Source organism: Andrena cerasifolii, chromosome 10, assembly GCF_050908995.1.
Source record: "Andrena cerasifolii isolate SP2316 chromosome 10, iyAndCera1_principal, whole genome shotgun sequence".
NCBI lineage: Eukaryota > Metazoa > Arthropoda > Insecta > Hymenoptera > Andrenidae > Andrena > Andrena cerasifolii.
The window spans coordinates 12,151,874-12,170,775 of NC_135127.1; the positions used below are offsets into that span (position 1 = coordinate 12,151,874).

The window sequence follows — 18,902 nt, forward strand, 5'->3', positions numbered from 1 at the left end:
AATCTTCGGACTAGCCGTCGGATGTCGCGACCCGCGCGAGGCATCGAGCCGCTATCGACAAATCAAACGTTTCAAGCTCAAACGGTTACATAAGGCACTTCACCTGCATACGGAAAAATAACTTACTTTTATTTATCATATCATCATTGACAACGCCCATTTAAACAGAAACGTAACCGAAATTCCTTTGCACGTACGACGCAACGGTAAGGAACTGGCGTTACTCGTGCATTTGCATACGCGCGAATGCTTAACATTACAGCTTCTCGGCCAGTGTAGGCACAAGTTTTTTCAGTTTGTTAAAATCGTGGCTGAAAGCCCACATTATACATCGAGTGTGTCCCTCTGTGGGCAAATCACGGAGCTCGGCGTCCGTCTGGAACCATTCGGCATCCTCTTCTTTCATTTGCTCCACGAGCTTTCGTAGATTCTTGTTCCTCTCTATGTCCCACGTGACGTTCATGCCTGGAACTTGAACTGTCCTTAGCTTCTTGTAATCCCCGTTCACCTCCTCGTACGCTCTGAAAAAATAAAACATGGAATTTAATTTCTCGAAAGAGTCGACCGATAGACTCTGCACTCACTTAAGAAATCCATTATCTTCGATCTTGTATCTTTTCGCCAGCGGCTTGAAGGCTCGCACCAAGTCAATAGGCATATAGTTGAAGTTCTCCTTGGCACGGCCGTTCACGTTGTAATTTGTGATCCAATTTTCCAGTACCTCGATGGCCTCTTTCATATTTTTGATCTTTTGCTCGTCCTTTGTGCACGATATCACCCTTTCAGCCCTTTTCACCAGGCCAGCGATCGCGTGGTACTGATAAATTACATCCCTGCCGTCCAGCGACTGAATGCTCCTCAAGGCTTTCTCTTTATCTTTGAAACTGAGCCCGTTCTCCTCTTTCTCGGCCTTTTCGGGTTCGTGGGGTCGTTTGGGCAGCTTCTTCTCCGGTTCTGGATCCTCCTCACTGTCGCTGCTGGTCGAGCTCTCGTGGTATCTCTTCGCGGCCTTGCCCTTCAGCTCCACCAGTTGCTCGTCGACATCCATGTCCTCGTTGTCTTCGGATATAAAATTCTCTTCCACCTGAGCCGCCAGCTTCTTCACCTTTGATACGTCGGGGCTGTAGCCCAACATGATGCACCGAACGTGCTCCTTGGTGGGAAGACCTCGGTACTCGCCAACGTCTGTCTCGTACCATTGTACGTGATCTTGTTTGATCTTATCGATCATCTCCTTCAGCCTTCGATTCCTCTCGATGTCCCAAGTCACCTGCCCGTTTGGAGCCTTGACAGTCCGTAAACTTTTATAGTCTCCCTTCTCCTTCTTATACGCCCTGAAAAATCGGGAGAGCGGTCACGGGATTTGAAGGGGCTTATAGGCGCGATAGCGACAGAATCGGCTCGTAATTACATGAAGAATTCATCGTCCAGAACGTGGTATTTTCTGGCAAGAGTCCTGAAGCTATTCACGGTTTCGATGGGCAAGTAGGAAAGGTTTTCCTTGCCGCGATTCTTCTCCGTGTAATCGGTCAACCAGTCCTCGAAGACATTCAAAGCCTCCCGCAGGTTGGCGAGCTTCTCCTCGTCCCTGGTGATCTGCAGCGTTCTCTTGGTGCGGCTCACGAAACTCGTGATCACGTGATACTGGTAGCTGATATCTCGCCCGTCCAGAACTTTCAGCGTGTCCAACGCCTTCTGCTTGTCCTTGAACCCCATCGACGTCTCCTCCGCTCCCGAGGATTTGCTTTTCGACATCCCTGAATCAAACTTTTCTCGTTATCCCCCGGAGAAACAGAATCGCGAAAGATGGTAACAGATTAAAGAGGCACGGGTTTCGCGACGCTTAGGTTCGCTGGAGGATGCATGCCATATGTTGCCAGCACGTGACCAGCAGCACAAATTGGCGCGATCGATTAAACGGAATGGCCAATTACCAGAAGCGGTAAAACAGAGTTAGAGAGGCACTCTTGACGAGAGAGCGTGACGGCACCGCGTCAATTTTATCGTTGACGTAGTTTCTGGATTATGGAAGCTACGCGAAGAGATCAATACAAGCCAGACACCAGTCTAAACGGCATAGGTAGCTATGTATTCGGTTGCCAGTTGCCGCACAAGTCGCTTCGCGATCATAACTGATACACAGTATATAGGTGCTTACCAAAATTTCCGTACGCGACCCACTTCCTTTGATGGAGCACGATGTCAATTCGATTGCACGGTTCAAATAGACCAGACCTGCAATAATTCGAACGTATGAAATTGCGATTAAATGGAAGGAACGGACAGCGTTTCCTCTATTCCGACGCTCAACTGACAGTGTTGGACTCACCGGGACCGAAGTTGAGTCGCCGATGTTCACCAACGAGACATCTGCGCGAGTGGAACAAGGACGATCAACAGCTTGAATGTTGAACGGAATGAGAGGGGTCGATATAAACATATCCACTATGTGTCACAGCCCGAAATACGCTGCAGACCTCAGTCCAATGGTCTGGGCTTACGTCACTGGCTGCTAATACGCTCGGTGGAAGAAGCATCTACTTACATCGGCGAGCCGACTTTCATCGCGGGAATTGCGTGCCTAAGGTGAAGCGCGAGCGTAATCGCTTATGCTAATTCGCTGCGACGAAACAGCTCTTTGCGTTTGCGCTGCACTCGTGGCGCGTCGCTGACATAACGTGATTAACTCGATACTGACGAGTAGTTACGGAAGAAATGCGAGGCTGCCGAAGCTGCTGTTCCGATAGGCGATTTATTTGATATTTACAGAAATTACAACGTATCCTGATCTACTCCAACTCGCGCACGTAACGATCATCACAAGCGGATGGACCTCCCTCGCTACGAAATTCTCATCACGCGTCCCACATTTCAGCTCTATTACCGAATGCTATTTACAAGATTCATAGTACGCGTTATCCGAATGTCACCGCTCGCGGTCCACCTTTGCCAATAGTCGCGCGGAACAGAGATCGCGGATTCAACGATAGCGGGCAGCCTACCCGGTATCTACGATGCAACCATTGGAAAATCCGAATACGTGGACTTTGTCGGCATTCGAATCGCGCGTTCTATCTAATACTTATACAAGTTATACACCAGTTTTCTATACGCGTATAACGTGTACGAGTACGCGACGATCTACGACTAGGGAGAATCTTTGGTAGAGACTCTTTTGGGAATCTCTCTCCGACTTATCGTCTTTCCGTGAAGCCCAGAGGGATTCAGCAGACACAGCTCCTTACACCGAGGCAGGCGTAGGAAGTCTGCTCGATCTTTGAGCTGGTGGTGGTAACGTCTAGTAAGGTTGGTTGCGTAACTGCAGGCGCAGCCGGCAATTGCGTTCTCTGTACGCTGTCGTACAAAATCGATGATGCCTCTCGCTCCCTGTTCATACCATCCGCTTCCTGGCTGTAGGAGATCCTAGATAATTCCTGGCTCCTGGACTCGGCTGGAGCATCGTGAGACGATAAGCGGCCGTAGTTCAGGAAGGTCTCTGCATAGCTGGATGGCGGATGATGATGGCTGCCGTTGTACTCGTGCGAGTAATGGGAATGGTATCTGTTTGGCGGTGTTTTGAAACCATCGTTGCCACCGAGATACTGATGCAGATGGTGCAAGCTCGGTGATCCGTACACTGTGTCATTTACAAACGATTATTACGCGTGTCAGCGAGGTGATACTCGTATATGTGCTTAGAAAACTGACCTGCCGCAGTGTTGGAATACATGGCAAGAACTGCGTCACCGTACCCAGAGGTGGGATGTTTTGCCAAGTCGTGAACATCATTCGTAGCTGACACTTTGCCCGCTATTGCCTGAGTTCGAGCGCCGTTCTGTACTTCGGCCGGAAGACTCGACGACCCTCCGGAACCGTACGCCATATTGAAGAGCGCTTCCGGGTCGCAGACGAACTTGTAGACGTACCTCTCACCCGCCACTTTTTGCATTATTCCCTTCTCGTAATAGTACCTCAACGACCTGCTGAGTTTGTCGTAATTCATCGCTGGCCGGTTCTTTTGAACGCCCCATCTACGAGCCACCTACAGGCCACGTTAACGAGTCAATAAAACACGCTACTCTACAGCCTTAAATGATGAAGAAAGTTGCATACATTCCCCTTACCTCTTCCGGCTCTATGAGCTTGAATTCCATTCCACGACCGGTCCACGCGATGCAGGGTGCATTCGCAGGATCGTCCAGCAAGGTCACCAAAAATTGCCATAGCTGAAGGGAGCCGCGACGCTGCTGCTGATAGCCAACGGTCATTTCGCTCCAGGGAGACACTCCTGTTGTCGAGGGTGGCCTTTTGCCGCCATACTCGGCGTTCCAAGAGGTCGGAGACCCTTTCTTCTGGTAACAATTGCCCTGTCTCTCCCACGATGCGTTTCTCGTGTCTAATTGAGCGCCCAGCTCGGTCCACGTGGGAGTCACGCTTCTTTTCCCGTACACTTCCGAGCTCCAGCTCTCTTGCCGCGGGAAGAAAGCGTCCGTCGAAGCCGATACCGTCGACTGCCATTGGGACGCAGCAGAGGACGTACTGGCTGGTCGACTGGGCAACGGCGAACCGCATCTACTGCCTCTCGTTCCATTTCCGTACTGCTGTTGTTGCTGGTACGCCAAATTGTTGTCTGCAGAAAATTAGCGCCATTGGAAATTGGACTACAATACGCTCCTCCGTTAAAAGCTTAGAACTAGGAAAAAGCTTAGAGATAGAATAGAACAACAAGAGGGAATAAGTTTTGTAGGAATTTCTTGCCGTTTCAAGTCGATGAGATTTTCGTGGCTAGGGATGAGGATGATTTCTAGGAGTGAGGCAGCCGGTAGGAAAAGGACCGCGAGAAAGGAGGAAACGCGGGCAACGTATTAGCGATTGCGCTCACGCGCGGTTGCTGGTGAAGTGCTCGTCACACAAATATCGGCAGGAAATTGGTTGATATTCAAAGCCCACGGGGTTGCTGGCTTGGCGAAGCTCGCGGATAGCAGCTCCGCCTGAAATACCGCGCCGAGCTCGCGCGATATGTATATTAATCGGGTGCTCTCTTCTCGGGGTGCACCACCACCACCAGCACCGCCACCACTACCACCGATTCCATGGTCCCTCGAGCCGAAAAACCTATTCTCGAACCGTAATCCGGTTACGTTCCAAGTCGTGTACGGGGAATATTGAAAAATTGAGAACCCTCTTCCGATATTGAGCCGGCATTCGACGCGACGCTACGAGCTGGTTGCGCCCACTCCATCAATTAAAACACCGCTAGTAAATGGGGATGCCATTGATTCTTCAACTTGCAGCGAATGAATAATCTTGGAGTGAAGTTTACACGATACTTGCCTTTTATTTCATGGCCACAGCATGAGTGAGAAATCTGATTGCCAGTGACTGGCAATGAGGAAAATCGGGGAGGAAGAGTTAGGGAATTCAATCGCGTTGGCATGTTGGCTTCATCTTCCTTAAGCTTTACGTTTACCTTGCTTCCTTGGCAAACGTCACGTCGGCGTCGCGTCGCGTCGGTCGGATCCAGATCTCGCGTAGACGAGACAGACAGGGTGGGTGGGGATGGAAAGCTGCGGGCCAATCTGGCACTCTCTCGAAAAGGGGGTGAAGGGGGTCGACCTCAACGTGCAAGCGGGGCTAGAGGCTTTGCGGGTAGTTTTAGATTAAAATTAATCGCGAGCTGATGAAACCGGTGGCGATGTACCGAGCAGGAAAAGGGTTGAAGCCAGGACTGGTCAGGGGCGGTGCGCAGAAGGGTTGCACGGAAAAGAGGACGGCCTCCACCCGTCCACTCTCAGACAAGCAGCTTCGTTCGGTTCTTTCTTCTTCCTCTTCCTACTTCTCTCTTCCTCGCTCATCCTCGTCTCTCCCATTCCCTCCCTTCCTTATTTTCTCTTCTGCCCCGGTCTTTATGCGGTCTTCCATCTCTGTCTGCCTGATCCCCAAATTCCGGAGTAGAGACTACTTAATAATGCAAGGTCCATTTTCCACCCACCTGGCGAGCAGCGAAATGCTCTTCTTCTGCTTCGTGAACGTTTACAGAGAAACGTTTTGCGTGCTATCGACACGAGCTACGATACGCTAACTAAATTATCGCGTACGTGTATAATAATATCAACGTGTCCCGTGTTACTTTGTTTAACAGCTACGGCAAGTTGTTTGCTCGTGTGTAGCGCTCACGCACGTATGCGAAACACCACGGCCAGTCGTGAAATGTAACTTGACCGTCTCTAATCCCCGTGATCCTCATGCTCCTATTAATTAGTAGGGTGGCGACCAATCTGTAGCCATTAACAGGTTATTACTATTCCACCCGACATGTTGGTCGACGGATCGTCGATTTAACTGACTGGCAATACAGATAAGCTTAACGCGCTTGATCGTACATTACATGCTGACTTGCACCTGTGCATTTCAATCGAGAGAGAAGGGCGGCGAAAGATGCGTTTCGAACCCTTTATCAGGAGGAAATTGGTAGAACCAGACCATACGTGTTGGGAGGTATCGATAACAGCGATAGCTGTGTATATAATCCTATTATTAATCTAAACTGCGTGTAAATAATTGAAACGGCTTAATGGTAGGGAGGAATTACGCGAAGAGAAGTAGAAGCATAATTCCCGGGTGACTTGGAAGTAAATGGGTACAGAGGCGCGCAGTGTCGGGCAGCGAACATAGCAACCGAGTTCCTAAAGGATTTGTTTGGTGTACGTGCGTGAATAAAGGAAGACTAATCGGCCTGATTACAGAGCATGAGCTTGCAAACCCTTCGCCGACTCTACCTTTTATGACTAGATTGTATCACGTCTACCTTGGCGTCGAACTCTATTAGGTAATGGCGGTAGAATAGTCTAGCAAAGTCTTTGGAAACTGTGGCACGGTTAATTTCTCGCTGAACGGTTCAAAATTTCATCCGAGGCGACTTCAAACTATGCAGTACTGTGTATGTAAGTATGTAGGTATATTGCGAGTAACGATACGGTATACATGTAACTAGGGGAGACCGGGGCTGGTAGGCCAGTTTTTCAGTGTTTGATTTTTAATAAATTATGTGGACGGAATATCATTAAACCGGTTAGTAGATTCGATAAGGCATACATTTGGCTATCTGATTAAATTATTAAAGTTGACTAAATGTGACAAAAATTAAGGTATTTTAATGTTTTTCTAACACCTTCCATGCTGGTCTACCAGCCCCATGATCGGGGCTGCTGGACTTACAGTATGGGGTAGGTTGACTATAAGTACAGTCAGTTAAGAAAACGTTACTAGCAACTTATCTCAGTTGTAATAAACTAACACAATGTCACAAGAGTTGTTTCATTATAAACTATTAATTATCTTTCGTTCATATTTTAATAATAAACTGAAAAATTTTCAACTTAATCATAAATTATAATGTATTAATAACATAATGAAAAAAATAAAAAATAAAAATCGCTTTCCGAATAACAAAATAACAATTTAAACCTTATTAACGTTATTAGTCAACCAACCCCGAACGATCATTTTGACTTTAATAATCTATATAACCTTCAATTATTTATGTATAAACAAAAATACTACGTCAATAGATCGTCTAATAAACAAACTTTAAAATAGTCCATTAACATATATTCTGTTATAAATATATAGGGCGTGAGAACATAAAATCTTGAAGAAAAAATATTTACTTACGTAGTCAATTTTTCGATAAACGCTGATAACTGTCAAGAAACGTGCGATCGCGGGGTCGGGCATAAATGTATGGCATAGTAGAAGTGACTTCTTTCTACAGTAAATCTTTCCGCAGTAGACCATATGTCGGTGCAAAGTTATTAACAATTAGTCAACCTACCCCTTGCGACAACCAGCCCCGGTGTCCCCTACCTTAGAAACAGTGTTACGCTGGCAACGCGGAATTTTAACTTTTCTGTACAAGAGAAAGCTCGTCGACTTGCGACCTCCCCAGGGAGAGAATTCCATGCTCTTTCCTTCGTTTAGCAGCTTTTGCTGGATCCTACGAAGCGCTCTCCGCAGCTTTCCAGTTGAAAGCATTCTTCAATTATTCACTTACGTGTACTTAGTCACGCGTGAGCGAGTCCACTGCACCAGCGACGAACGTTGCCCGGGTTACCAACGAATTTTCTATTAAAATGTTGCTGGATATTCATTACTTCCCCTCCTACGGAATTCCCCGAATTCTCGAAGCAGAGTTCAGCGTAACAATCATCGTGGAAAGAATGACAGTCAGACAAAGACAGAACAGACTATAGGACAGCAAAGTGTCCTAGGAACAGAAACCGGAAGAAGAGCTCGATTAATGGATGAAACACCGAGCATTACCCCTGCGCTCCAGTTATTTATGGGACCTATAGGGTCGCAGTGCGCCACGTGGATTCATTGTCAAGGGATTTGTCACGGTGCACGTTTAAGAAGAGGGTAGGGAGCGATGGGATCGGAATCCTCGATTTGTCGTAACAGCTAAGAACATTCTCGAGGGAAGAATCGACTGCGTGCTACTGTCAACTACAAAATGTCAGGAAATGATTGGTATCTTACTGGTCTGGGTATCCTGGGCGGTGGACGTAGGTACGCTCGACACGCTGAGCTGTTCCCCGTATCCTCTGTCGGCCGGTTCTTCCTTCACGGCGATGTTCTTCGTCGGCTCGCTGGTTCGCGAGTTCAGCTTGCTACGTTTACGCAATACAGAGGTGAATTAGTTCACCCTTACAGTATCGCTTGGAGGTGAACGATTGTTGATGCTTACCCGAAGCAGTTTGCACGATTGTCCGGGTCGAGATCGAGGAACGTGTTGGTCTGGGCGTGAGGATGACTAACGGAGGCTTCGTACTGGGAGTAATTCACGTTGCTAATTCTCCGGCAATTCGCGGATTCCTGCTTCACACCGGCATCTGCAGAAAGACGCGCGGTGTCGTTTAGGGACAGAAAGAACGCGTGGGCAGACTTCTAATCCGTAAAGGGGACTCGATAATTCGCGAAGAAACGATCGAGCGAGCATCCCCTGCATATGATTACGTTTTATCGAGCTGAGTGGAAGGACGATCGTTTGTTTGAGCGAAGATCGTCGGAGCGAGGCGAGGTGAGGGAGCGAGTGGCAGCAAGGGCGCGTGTCTAACATAAGCGGAAGCAAAGGCGCATCGCTGCAGCGGCACGTGGGGGTGGGTTCGCTTCTAATGGGGCCGTCGACGATTTTGCGCGGCCCAGCCGAGGGTGCGCCCCCGATAAATCAAACAGACTCTGGCCGTGGGAAGCATAAGTCAGAGGCCTCCGGCGATCATTGTATTTGCAAACATCGGAAGTTTGCTTGCTACGGGAGAACCACCGCGCCGCGCCAATTCTACGGCCGAAAGAATCATACCGATTGCATAACCTGTGCTCTCCGTGGTCCTGTTTCTACCTAAACTTCAGTTCGTCTAATCCAATTGAGTCTAATCGACGATGCGGTGGAAGGAATCTTCTGTCCGGGCGGAATGAAAAACGCGAACAAATTATTTCAGCTTCGTATATTTGCTGCATATGCGCACCCCTTCTTTCCACTGGTCCGCTAATATATCGAGCGTAACAGTATTCAGCAAATAATACCTTGAATAAAAGTTTATTGGTAAATCTGGGTGCGCCGATGAACGTGTTTGCCACCAGCAGGGTTCGTGCCGAATGTTTGCTCTAGTATTACGTACACAAACGCGCTGATCTCTCTCGGAGCAGCAGATAAAATTAACGCACGAAGAGTAAATTTGACATCACATGAGGATACGGTACATTACGACTATGTAACATTTGCGTGATTTCCGTTTCACCGCGATCCAGAGGGACGTGAACCGTGCATCGAATCCGAACGCGGAGAACATTATATTAATAGTAAGGGTACGTACCTATATCGTCTACTACCAGCACGAAATTTCTTTACCGAGTTAACACATGCACGCTCAGAGGAAATCGCGTGTGTAAGTAAGCATATAGACATTACCCTGCTTTCCCTCTGGCCGTTTGCTCGTCGATTCGAGACGCATCGAAATATTTGTCGAATTTTCCAAACCGTACGGCATAATGCATACGGGCAGTTTTGTAAAATGTTGGCGTGTCTCGAGAGAAGGGATTATCGCAGAAGCAGGTTCCTCGTACGATGCCGATATCGTCGATGGTAGCGCTGCTTGTCGGGATGGTCGCGTAGAATCGTTAATCAGCCGAGGTTTAAGAAAACGGAGGGAAAAGCCTTCAGACTTGATACCTATAAAGTGCTTCCCCGTGTAACGCGATATCGATAATCGACGGGAGTCCGCTGTTGATTCTTTCTTGCTGCTTTAAAAACACCAGCCCCGGGCAATTTATTGCCCTTTTTAATAAAGACTCGATTGCTTACATTCGACGAAGAAAATTTCATTGCCGATAAGCGGAACACGATCGATTTGCAACGCGCTTTCATATTAAACGAAGAGACACTGCTGAACCAACCAGGCTAATCGTTCTCCCACACACGAGGGTAGTTCGATGCGAGATTACGGATTCGCTAAGACGCGAGAAATCAATCGCAAACTCGTAGCTTCCTATTTGCGCAAACTCAATCAACGTTCTTTCCAAATTGGGATTAAATTGCATGCGCGATGCATTTCCTTGTGGCTTCCGTTTCTATGGAGATTGGCTTCCCTCGGCCTCGATGCGCCTCTACTTGACGTTAACGGAATGTGGCAATTACGTAGGAATCTCGGGGCGTCACGACTGTCACGAGCTTCACGAGCTTCACGAGCTTCTCGACCGACCGAAACGTTAAGATAAGCTTCGAAGAGGAAAAAATAGATCTACGAACTAACTTGACATCCGATGAAACTGTGGCACGTATTGCTCGCCGTCCTCTGTCTCGCAGCTGCTACCTGTAATGTAATTCGTACCAAATGCGATGCTATCTCTTGGAGCAGACTAAAAACTAACGCAAATCAATCCCGCAATTTATCGAGATATCGATCGACGTAGAAACGAGCGTATTTTGTGGCGACGAAACAAGGGAATATATTGTGTGATAGTAAGCGGACTTAAGTAACGACTCGCAGCAGCACCCTTGGGGTGGGTATAGATTTTTCACAGACCGGTCCTGGATACCCCCTCGTTATCCTTATTATTACATTGCATCCACCGTGCATTACATTACAGTTCGTCAGAGTAATTAAAATTAATGTTCCAAACGCTCGGCCACTGTAACTAATCGTCTTCGAGGAAGATTTACGAACGTTTCGGTAGTAGCTTTACAGCTCAATAAACGGAGCCTTCCTTTCCAGTACAGGAGGAAGAATGTCTTTGCACATTTTCACGTTATAGGTATCTAGCATCCACCTATGTATTCATTAGTTTCCTGGGACTTTGTACGTCTTATCGTTAGCTTAAAAGTACATAACTAGAACGGACGCCAAGTGCTTTAAAGTATAGCGACGCGATGTAATAGAGAAAGAATAAACAGTAATAATTTTGCAATTAAAAAGAAAAAAAATTCGCCCGAACAGGGACTCGAACCCTGGACCCTCAGATTAAAAGTCTGATGCTCTACCGACTGAGCTATTCAGGCACTGGGTAAATTTTGTTTTTAAATCATTTTATAGTTACATTTACTGTGTATCAACAATTCATTATTTATTCCTTATACAAACGATATTATTCACGACAAATGCTACTCACCATCTTGAAGCCAAGATTCCTGTCTATATTCCTGCGTGGAGTATATTGTGTTCTCTGAAATCAAATTTGCATCGTTGTCGACATACATTTTTAAAAACATTACGTTGGTGTTTGGTAGATTGTACAAGTAGATTTTACGTTCTAGCATCTTATCAATCTCTCCTATAAAAAACTTACGCGTAACGTAATGGATAAGAAATAAAAAGAACGTTGAAGCATCGTGTTCTAAATAATGAAATATTATCTGTATTAATTATATAAAGATTAATGGTTACTCCGAAATAATGAACCCCCCAACAAAATTAATGCCTCATACATATAGCTATGCAATACCACATTGTAGGTAAGTTTAGTAAGAGTGCTTTAGCTGTATTTTTTATCCAGTGTAGCATGAATAAGATGCAATGAGATTTTAGTGAGTATCCATTTTACATTACGAGTTATCATTACTATCATGAAAAATAGCGCGAAAGCGGATATTTCCTTCATCGATGTTGCCTATATATTACGTTCGATTCTTTCAAAGCAATCATATTTTCTGTTAGAATGCCGTTGTCTTAATAGTAGGGTAAACCAACCAGTGAATGACCGAATTGTCGAATCTATGGACCTTTGAGATTAATACTTGAATATACTTATGTATAACAACGAAACAACTGTTGAAATTGCATTTAAATTTATTTTTCTTGAAATTTCTATAAAAATAATTACTTATTCTAATCGTAATTTAAGAAAAGAAACAATTATAAAATGCAAAACAAATTTTAATAAGAATTGTACTTATTAATGTTTGCTTAATACGCGTAACTAAAAATATAGGATATTAAAACTGCAACTACACTCCGTTTATAAACATATAATAATGTTTAAATTTATAATTGACATTTCTTTGCCTAATGGTCATTCACTGGTATGCGGTCAATTACTGGTTGGTTTACCCGAGTTGGGTTTTTTCGAAGCTGAAGAAAACGAAAGGAATAGCCGCTGAAGGCGATAAGTGTGGATTCTGTGGAGTGTAAAATGATTTCTGAGTAATTATGTGTGAGAATCAGTGAGACGCGATATCTGGGGTGTCGTAAAATTCCACGATCTAGGGGCGCGAGAAGGAACAAAGGGAGAAAGTAGGGAGATGAATCAGTAGGAAAAACAACCCTATCGAGGCGAACCCGAATAGAAGAACGCGACAGAAATATCTATGCTGCGTGGGGTCCGTTTAATGGGCCTCTAGGATTCGCTACGGGTAGCCACTTGTTCGTAACCTCGTTTTGTTCACCGCAGCGGTTACAATCTCGTCTGACGAATCGAATTTACGTGGCTTGGTAGCTCCCGGATGATAATGCGTTGCTCGACGTGTGGCGATAATGGCAGAAACGAGCCAAGATTCCATGTGCGAAACTCGATACGTTAAGAAGGACAATGCCAAGAAGATAGTTGTCTGCGCGTAAGTCGAAAATCCAGACAACCTTTGCCTTCTGCAGCTTTTATGCGGAATATCGAATTCCAAATAGACGGAATTAGATCTTTTATTCTGGCGGTAAAACATGCTCCCAACCGAATCTAATCTGTGCCTATAGGTCTATACCTATACGGACATACCTGTACTACTTGGAAAAGAAGGTTGGAATCTGAGCAACGCGTTGCAACGGGAGGAACGGTGGAACGGAAAGGCCTCTTTCGTTTGCAGCGATCGCGTCGATCGGGTCGACGTTTCAATATTTCTTCACGGCGAATTGCCGCCGAAAAGTGGATGGAGAGGGTGGTAGGGCGTAACATGATTACGATAGAGAAATTGCAGCATTATAGGCTGTGATTGAGTTAGGTGGAGGCGGTCCATCCTGACTGGTGGTTCACACCACGGCATGCCAATGTTAGATATAAAGTGTCAATCACTGAACCCAGACGCCAGTAGGGTGGTTACGAATCCTATGGGGGTACAACCGGCTTCGACTACCCCATGGGGCTCTTTGCGGCGATAATACGTTGCTTATTGAATTCGTCCTGAGGCTTCGCGTTGTGCCGTCGGATTTCTAGGTCAAGGCTACGTAAACCTGCAGATACTGATCGAAGAAATCAGAATAATTAGAGAAATCAGAATCGAATTCACTTCCGAATTCTAATTGCGCGGTATGTGTGTAGGTGATACGTTCAATTGAAATTAAACTCTCGTTGCAGTGACTAGATAACTCGGTTTCGCCGTTTTACCGCTTCGAGTTGACGGATCTGAAGAGTGATACGAAAAATTTTGAAAAGTTCCTGATCGTCTGGTGCGGGCTTGAAACGTAATTGCACCAGGACCCGTAGAAAATAATATCGTGGTTGATGCGACTATATAAAGATATTGACTCGACTGCCTGCCTGCCAGTGACAGGCTCTCTTCAGGGGGTGGTTCCCTCTTTGCCCCCTTGTACATAGTTCGCGTACATCCTGCACGTGCTTCAAGGCGTGCTGCGCCTTCTCTCTGTGTGTAGGTACTTTCTTCGTACACAACGGACGTGTGTACGGTACGTGCTTACACCAAGAAGCAACTAAGGCTTCGTGTCACGCTCAAGTCTCGATGCTCCCGAGCAACATCGTATCAAAGAGCTTCAGATTCGTCAACCGGGGGATGCTGGTCTGAGCGGACCGCCCCGCCCGGGCCTTCGTAGCGCGACTTTCTCCTCAATTTCGTTCAAAAGAAACTCCAACTCGTCGGGACGCGAATAATTTAAAGTCCATGAAAATACGAGCAAACGCCAGCTTCGACTCCCTCCATTCATCCCGAGATTTCGGACCCTATGCTAACGATACCGCTCGCTTTTTATCAACCTTCGTACTATTATTGCTATTATTCTACTTACCGGGATGTAGCTGCTTCTCCTCGTTGCTCGCCTCTGCCACGGAGTAATTAGCGGGACAGTATCCTGTGGCAATTGTTTGAAGAGGTTCGTTTACTCTGCTGAATTCTTCGCTGGGCTGGAAAAGAAACAGGCGCTATTGAAACACATATTTCATTTTCAATATGCTATCGTAAAAATTCTAGAATCCGCATTTTAATTTCTGCGCGGAGGGAATCGATTCCATCGACGACCGTCGGGCAACCCTGCAAGTAGGTGCGTTGTTTTTTCGTAAGATGGGTAGCAAAAGCTTTACGTTCGATCGGTCGCGTTTCGCCCGATGAAAAAAAAAACGATGAGAATAAAATTGAGGAAAAAATTGATGTGAAATGGTAGAGAGAGGAGGAGAAACTTGGCGATTTGGAGGAGAAAGGAGTAGCGAGGAACAGGATTTTAAGTAAAGCAACGTAGCTGGCACAATGAGAAAGAGGAGGAGAGAGAACGTGCGAGAGGAGGCAAGGAGGACATCCGGTGAACGATTGGATGGTTTCCTCCTTGCGGAGCAATCTAGTGGTAAAGCCGGTTACCGGTTTTGGAAATTCCAATAACGCCGTGTCGCCGCGCCGTCTGCTTTTCCTTTATGAACTTCTACTACGGTCAAGTTTAAAAAACACGGTGCTCCTTCGTTTTGGAAAATCTTGAGGCGGCTTTCCCGATAGCCACGCAACTCACAAGTGTCGGCTAACGCTGTCATAACGTTTAAAAGAAATGCAAAGTGATAGTCTACACCTCTACTGCCTCTCGTTTGACTTTTACATTTAATTTTACAGGATATTATCATTTATAGAGACGTAATCAACTTTCTTTTTCACAGCTTCATTGCCTCCACCCTAAATGCTCCTCTGATTGCAATTAATAGTCATTTATAATTAATCGCCGTGATGGCTCAGCAGTCTCAGCACTCATAATCCACAAGCTGTGCCCTCTGATATAAATTTTAATTACATTCCCCGATATTATGTTCAATCTTTAATCCCGTCAACCTGATATGAGAAAGTATTTGCAATTACGACAGCTTTCGGACTTGAATCTTTCGCCACCAAATTTTCCAACCGCATTAAAGAATTCAGGGAAATTTACGACTACCTTTCAAACATTCGAGATTCGAGTAAAAAAAGGCGTGCTCAGTTTCCCTAGCTCCGGATCATAATCTAGCCGATGAAAAGTTAATCGAGTGCATTCACGAGGCAATGACTCGTAAGGAAAACGTGCAAACATGGTCGCGTGCCGTTTAACTTTTTCCCTCTCTCTCTCTCTCTCTCTCTCTACCTCCCACCCTTCTGACCTTTCCCATCGAGAACGCGTTTCCCTGTAAAAGACGAGCTCGTAAGTGGATCGTTCGGGGTACGTGTGTCATGTAGGAGCAAACGAACGAGTACGTTTGTACCTAGTGAAAACGAGATACCCATGAATCGTGGGGAACGCCCCATCGTTCTTGATGATGCTGCCGGGGGTCCTCACCCCAAATTCCCCTCGTACACCACCCTCGTAATTGCACACTTCGGTTCGGTTTATAATAAAGTCATCGAGCAGACAACGCGTTCCAAACAGAGTCCCCTTTCTTTCGGTGGATCTTGTAGGTTTCGCCGACGCGACGGATTCACATCCAACAGAAGAAAATCTTAAGAAGCCGTTACTTTGCTTGTTAAAAATCTCAGACTGCTTCTTATCTAAGAATAAGATATAGAGCAAATTTCGGTAGACCGTCTCCTTTTCATTAACGATCCTTGAATCTCGACAAAGAGGCGCCGTGCCGCGCCGTCCAATTTGATCAATTACGAGGGGCAAAAAGCGTTACCACTTGGACGAGAAAGCCTGTCCCTTTTTTTCTTTCCACCGCCGTCTTGGACGAGGGTGCGAAGACAATGATGGTTTCGAAGGTCATAACACGAACAATACGAGATGACAGGACTACTCGTGATTACAGCAATGTGTTACCGGCGAAGTCTATCTACTAATTGCTCTCAGCGGTGTCTCCGTACACTAGGAAAAGGCTCCTCCCTCTATAGTCTGTACAGTCTATAAGAAGATACTGCGTCGTCGCACCCTTCTCCTTTCCAATAGCGGCCGAAGAGACGAAAGTACGTGGTCCGGCGAATTACTCGAGCTATACGCGGTGTTACACGCGCGTTGCATCGCGAAGGAAGGGGCCCCTAATCATGGGGATGGGAAAGTCGAGTGGCAGCATATGCTGCCCCGTACAGGGGAGTCAATTAACCACCGGGCCGGTTCGGCCAGGCGCAATGGGGCGGGTGTGTGGGAATCGGGTGATTTTTAGAATCAACAAACATAAATCAAGTGTTTCCGCGAGCGAGTCGCATCCTCTCCCTTGGTCGTGGACGAGGGTGCTCGAAGACCACCCATGGCTGGCGTGCGTCGCGTCGTAGTGACGGTGGCGGTTTCGCGTACGCCGTACGGGATGTGTGTCCTGTATCCTGGGACCAGGGGCCAGGGGCCAGGAGGGTTGAATGGTGGCGACAATTACGTGTTTAGAGGACACAAAAGGGGTGGCACCCGTGGGACGATCCATCGGAGCGTGGTAGAGCGTGGTGGCGCGTGCCACGGCAATTCGACACTCGAGGATCATCGCGCGAGTACTGTATCGTTCACTGACTTTGCTCGCTACCCTTAGTAAGCGTGGTCCACGATTATCACTCTATTGTGTCGTCGAGTGGCTCGGGGGAAACCGGAAACGTGAATCGCGTTGGCGAAGCTGGTTTCCATCCAGCCAATTCTAAGTACTCTGACAATGATCGTAAGCAAAGCAATTATAATAATCGCGCTGGTTTATCACCTTTTCTTGTGGATAGAATTTCCAGGGACGAGTATACCTGTAGCTGAGCGAATTAGCTGATTCAAGTTACTGGGGTAACTTTGCTTTTCGGCCACCGTTACAGAATTTCTGGCTAATCGAGCGCAAGGACTATACCTACGTATAATAACTATAAAAAAAAGTCCTCGACTTACCAGTCGGGCCAAATCCGTTGCTGTTGCTGTGGCTGTTGCTGTTGCTGTTGCTGGCACCTCCTGATCCTGATTCATCCTTGTCACCTTCCGCTTCTGTGGTTGCGCGTCTTTTGAATAATTGCCACCACGTCCCGCGAAACGACACGGCTGGGGGTATCGATGAACCGAACGGAACACACGAGTGATCGCTCGTATTTTCGAGGTCACGTTGCTGCACCGCCAAGATCAAAGATAGGACTGAGACGAGTGATTTGATCTCGGTGTAGGGTGAAAAGACAGGGTGTATGCATCGGGGGTTGTGTCTATGGTAAGTCTACGCCCCCAACGTTATATAGAAATCAGCCCTGCGCGGGCTACCCTGACTAGGGGTTGCTTCCAACCCCTGGCTTGGTAGGCGGAGCCTCGTAATCATTGGTGACCTTCTCTCATCCCCTCAAGCTCCGTAGGTATTTCGAGAACACCTACGAGGGCTTCTCTCTTCGTCCGCGATTTCTCTGTTAATCTTGCGACTCGGATTTCTCCCTGCGGCACCGATAAGCTGCGCCTCGAATTGCATGTGCAACCGTTTGCCCGCCATCAAATTCCATTTCTCGTCCTACACACAGATCGCAAACCAAGTATCGCACATTCGTGTATGTATATTTAATATATCCTTGCATTACTATTATGTATAACAGTTGACAGGACAGTGTAATAAACAGCATGTCGTGACTAACTTATATATCGTGTGAAAATGTAATTACAATTGCATATTAACTTGATATCTCGTGGCATCCAAGTCAGCGTGTCTCGGAAGTGATGACATGATCAATCTTTGGATGGTTTTTAATGGCTGATAAGTTATCATCGGACGATATACAGTAGAGTTTGTTCAGGGGATCAACGACAGCACAGACGAGGTATAGAATAGACCCATCACCTTATGGGACTTCGTGTCGCCACCCAATCTGTGTTACCGACCCATAATTTCAGGACTGAATTTAGCGACCTCTGTTCATGAACAGCGTCCAACTCAGCAACTACTCTGAAATGTGTTGAAATGCTGAAAGGTGTTGCGTACTTGTATACGTGTGACTTGTTTAGAGAGAGAGTTTGACATAAGAGGGTAGGCTTTTGAAAATCCATTTCGTGGATCAAGACACTATGGCGTTCAGAAATGGCATTTCTTCAAAGCCCGTGCAAGCTATAAATTGCAAGATGACATTGTTTATTAGCACTTTGCGTACCCTTGCGAACCCTTTCACGTATCGTGCGCCGAAAAAAGTATTAAAAATTCACGCTGTTACTCTAAGTTCAACTAAAACGTATTTATACATTATAAATAATACTACGTGGTATCGAACGATTAAACATTGAGAATAAAAGAGAATTCAGTCGGCGCAGAAAATCATTTGCAAA

General features: G+C 46.4%; 2 protein-coding genes and 1 non-coding gene across 3 annotated transcripts; all 3 read right to left on the reverse strand.

Annotated features, from left to right (window-relative positions):
- Positions 1-108: 108 nt before the first annotated feature.
- Positions 109-2,307, reverse strand: Ude (Uracil-DNA degrading factor). The gene is made up of 4 exons (XM_076822245.1): positions 2,159-2,307; positions 1,412-1,757; positions 585-1,334; positions 109-521 (listed from the first exon to the last, which is right to left on the reverse strand). The coding sequence occupies exons 2-4, from the start codon at positions 1,753-1,755 to the stop codon at positions 257-259; spliced, it is 1,359 nt and encodes a 452-aa protein (XP_076678360.1). The 5' UTR covers positions 1,756-1,757; positions 2,159-2,307; the 3' UTR covers positions 109-256.
- Positions 2,158-18,017, reverse strand: Ets96b (Ets96B). The gene is made up of 10 exons (XM_076822239.1): positions 17,505-18,017; positions 14,502-14,616; positions 11,665-11,718; positions 10,809-10,868; positions 8,747-8,891; positions 8,539-8,669; positions 4,125-4,630; positions 3,709-4,042; positions 2,330-3,637; positions 2,158-2,235 (listed from the first exon to the last, which is right to left on the reverse strand). The coding sequence occupies exons 1-9, from the start codon at positions 17,577-17,579 to the stop codon at positions 3,225-3,227; spliced, it is 1,833 nt and encodes a 610-aa protein (XP_076678354.1). The 5' UTR covers positions 17,580-18,017; the 3' UTR covers positions 2,158-2,235; positions 2,330-3,224.
- Positions 11,482-11,554, reverse strand: Trnak-uuu (transfer RNA lysine (anticodon UUU)). Its single transcript has one exon. It is a non-coding gene; the product is annotated as a tRNA-Lys (tRNA).
- Positions 18,018-18,902: the final 885 nt, after the last annotated feature.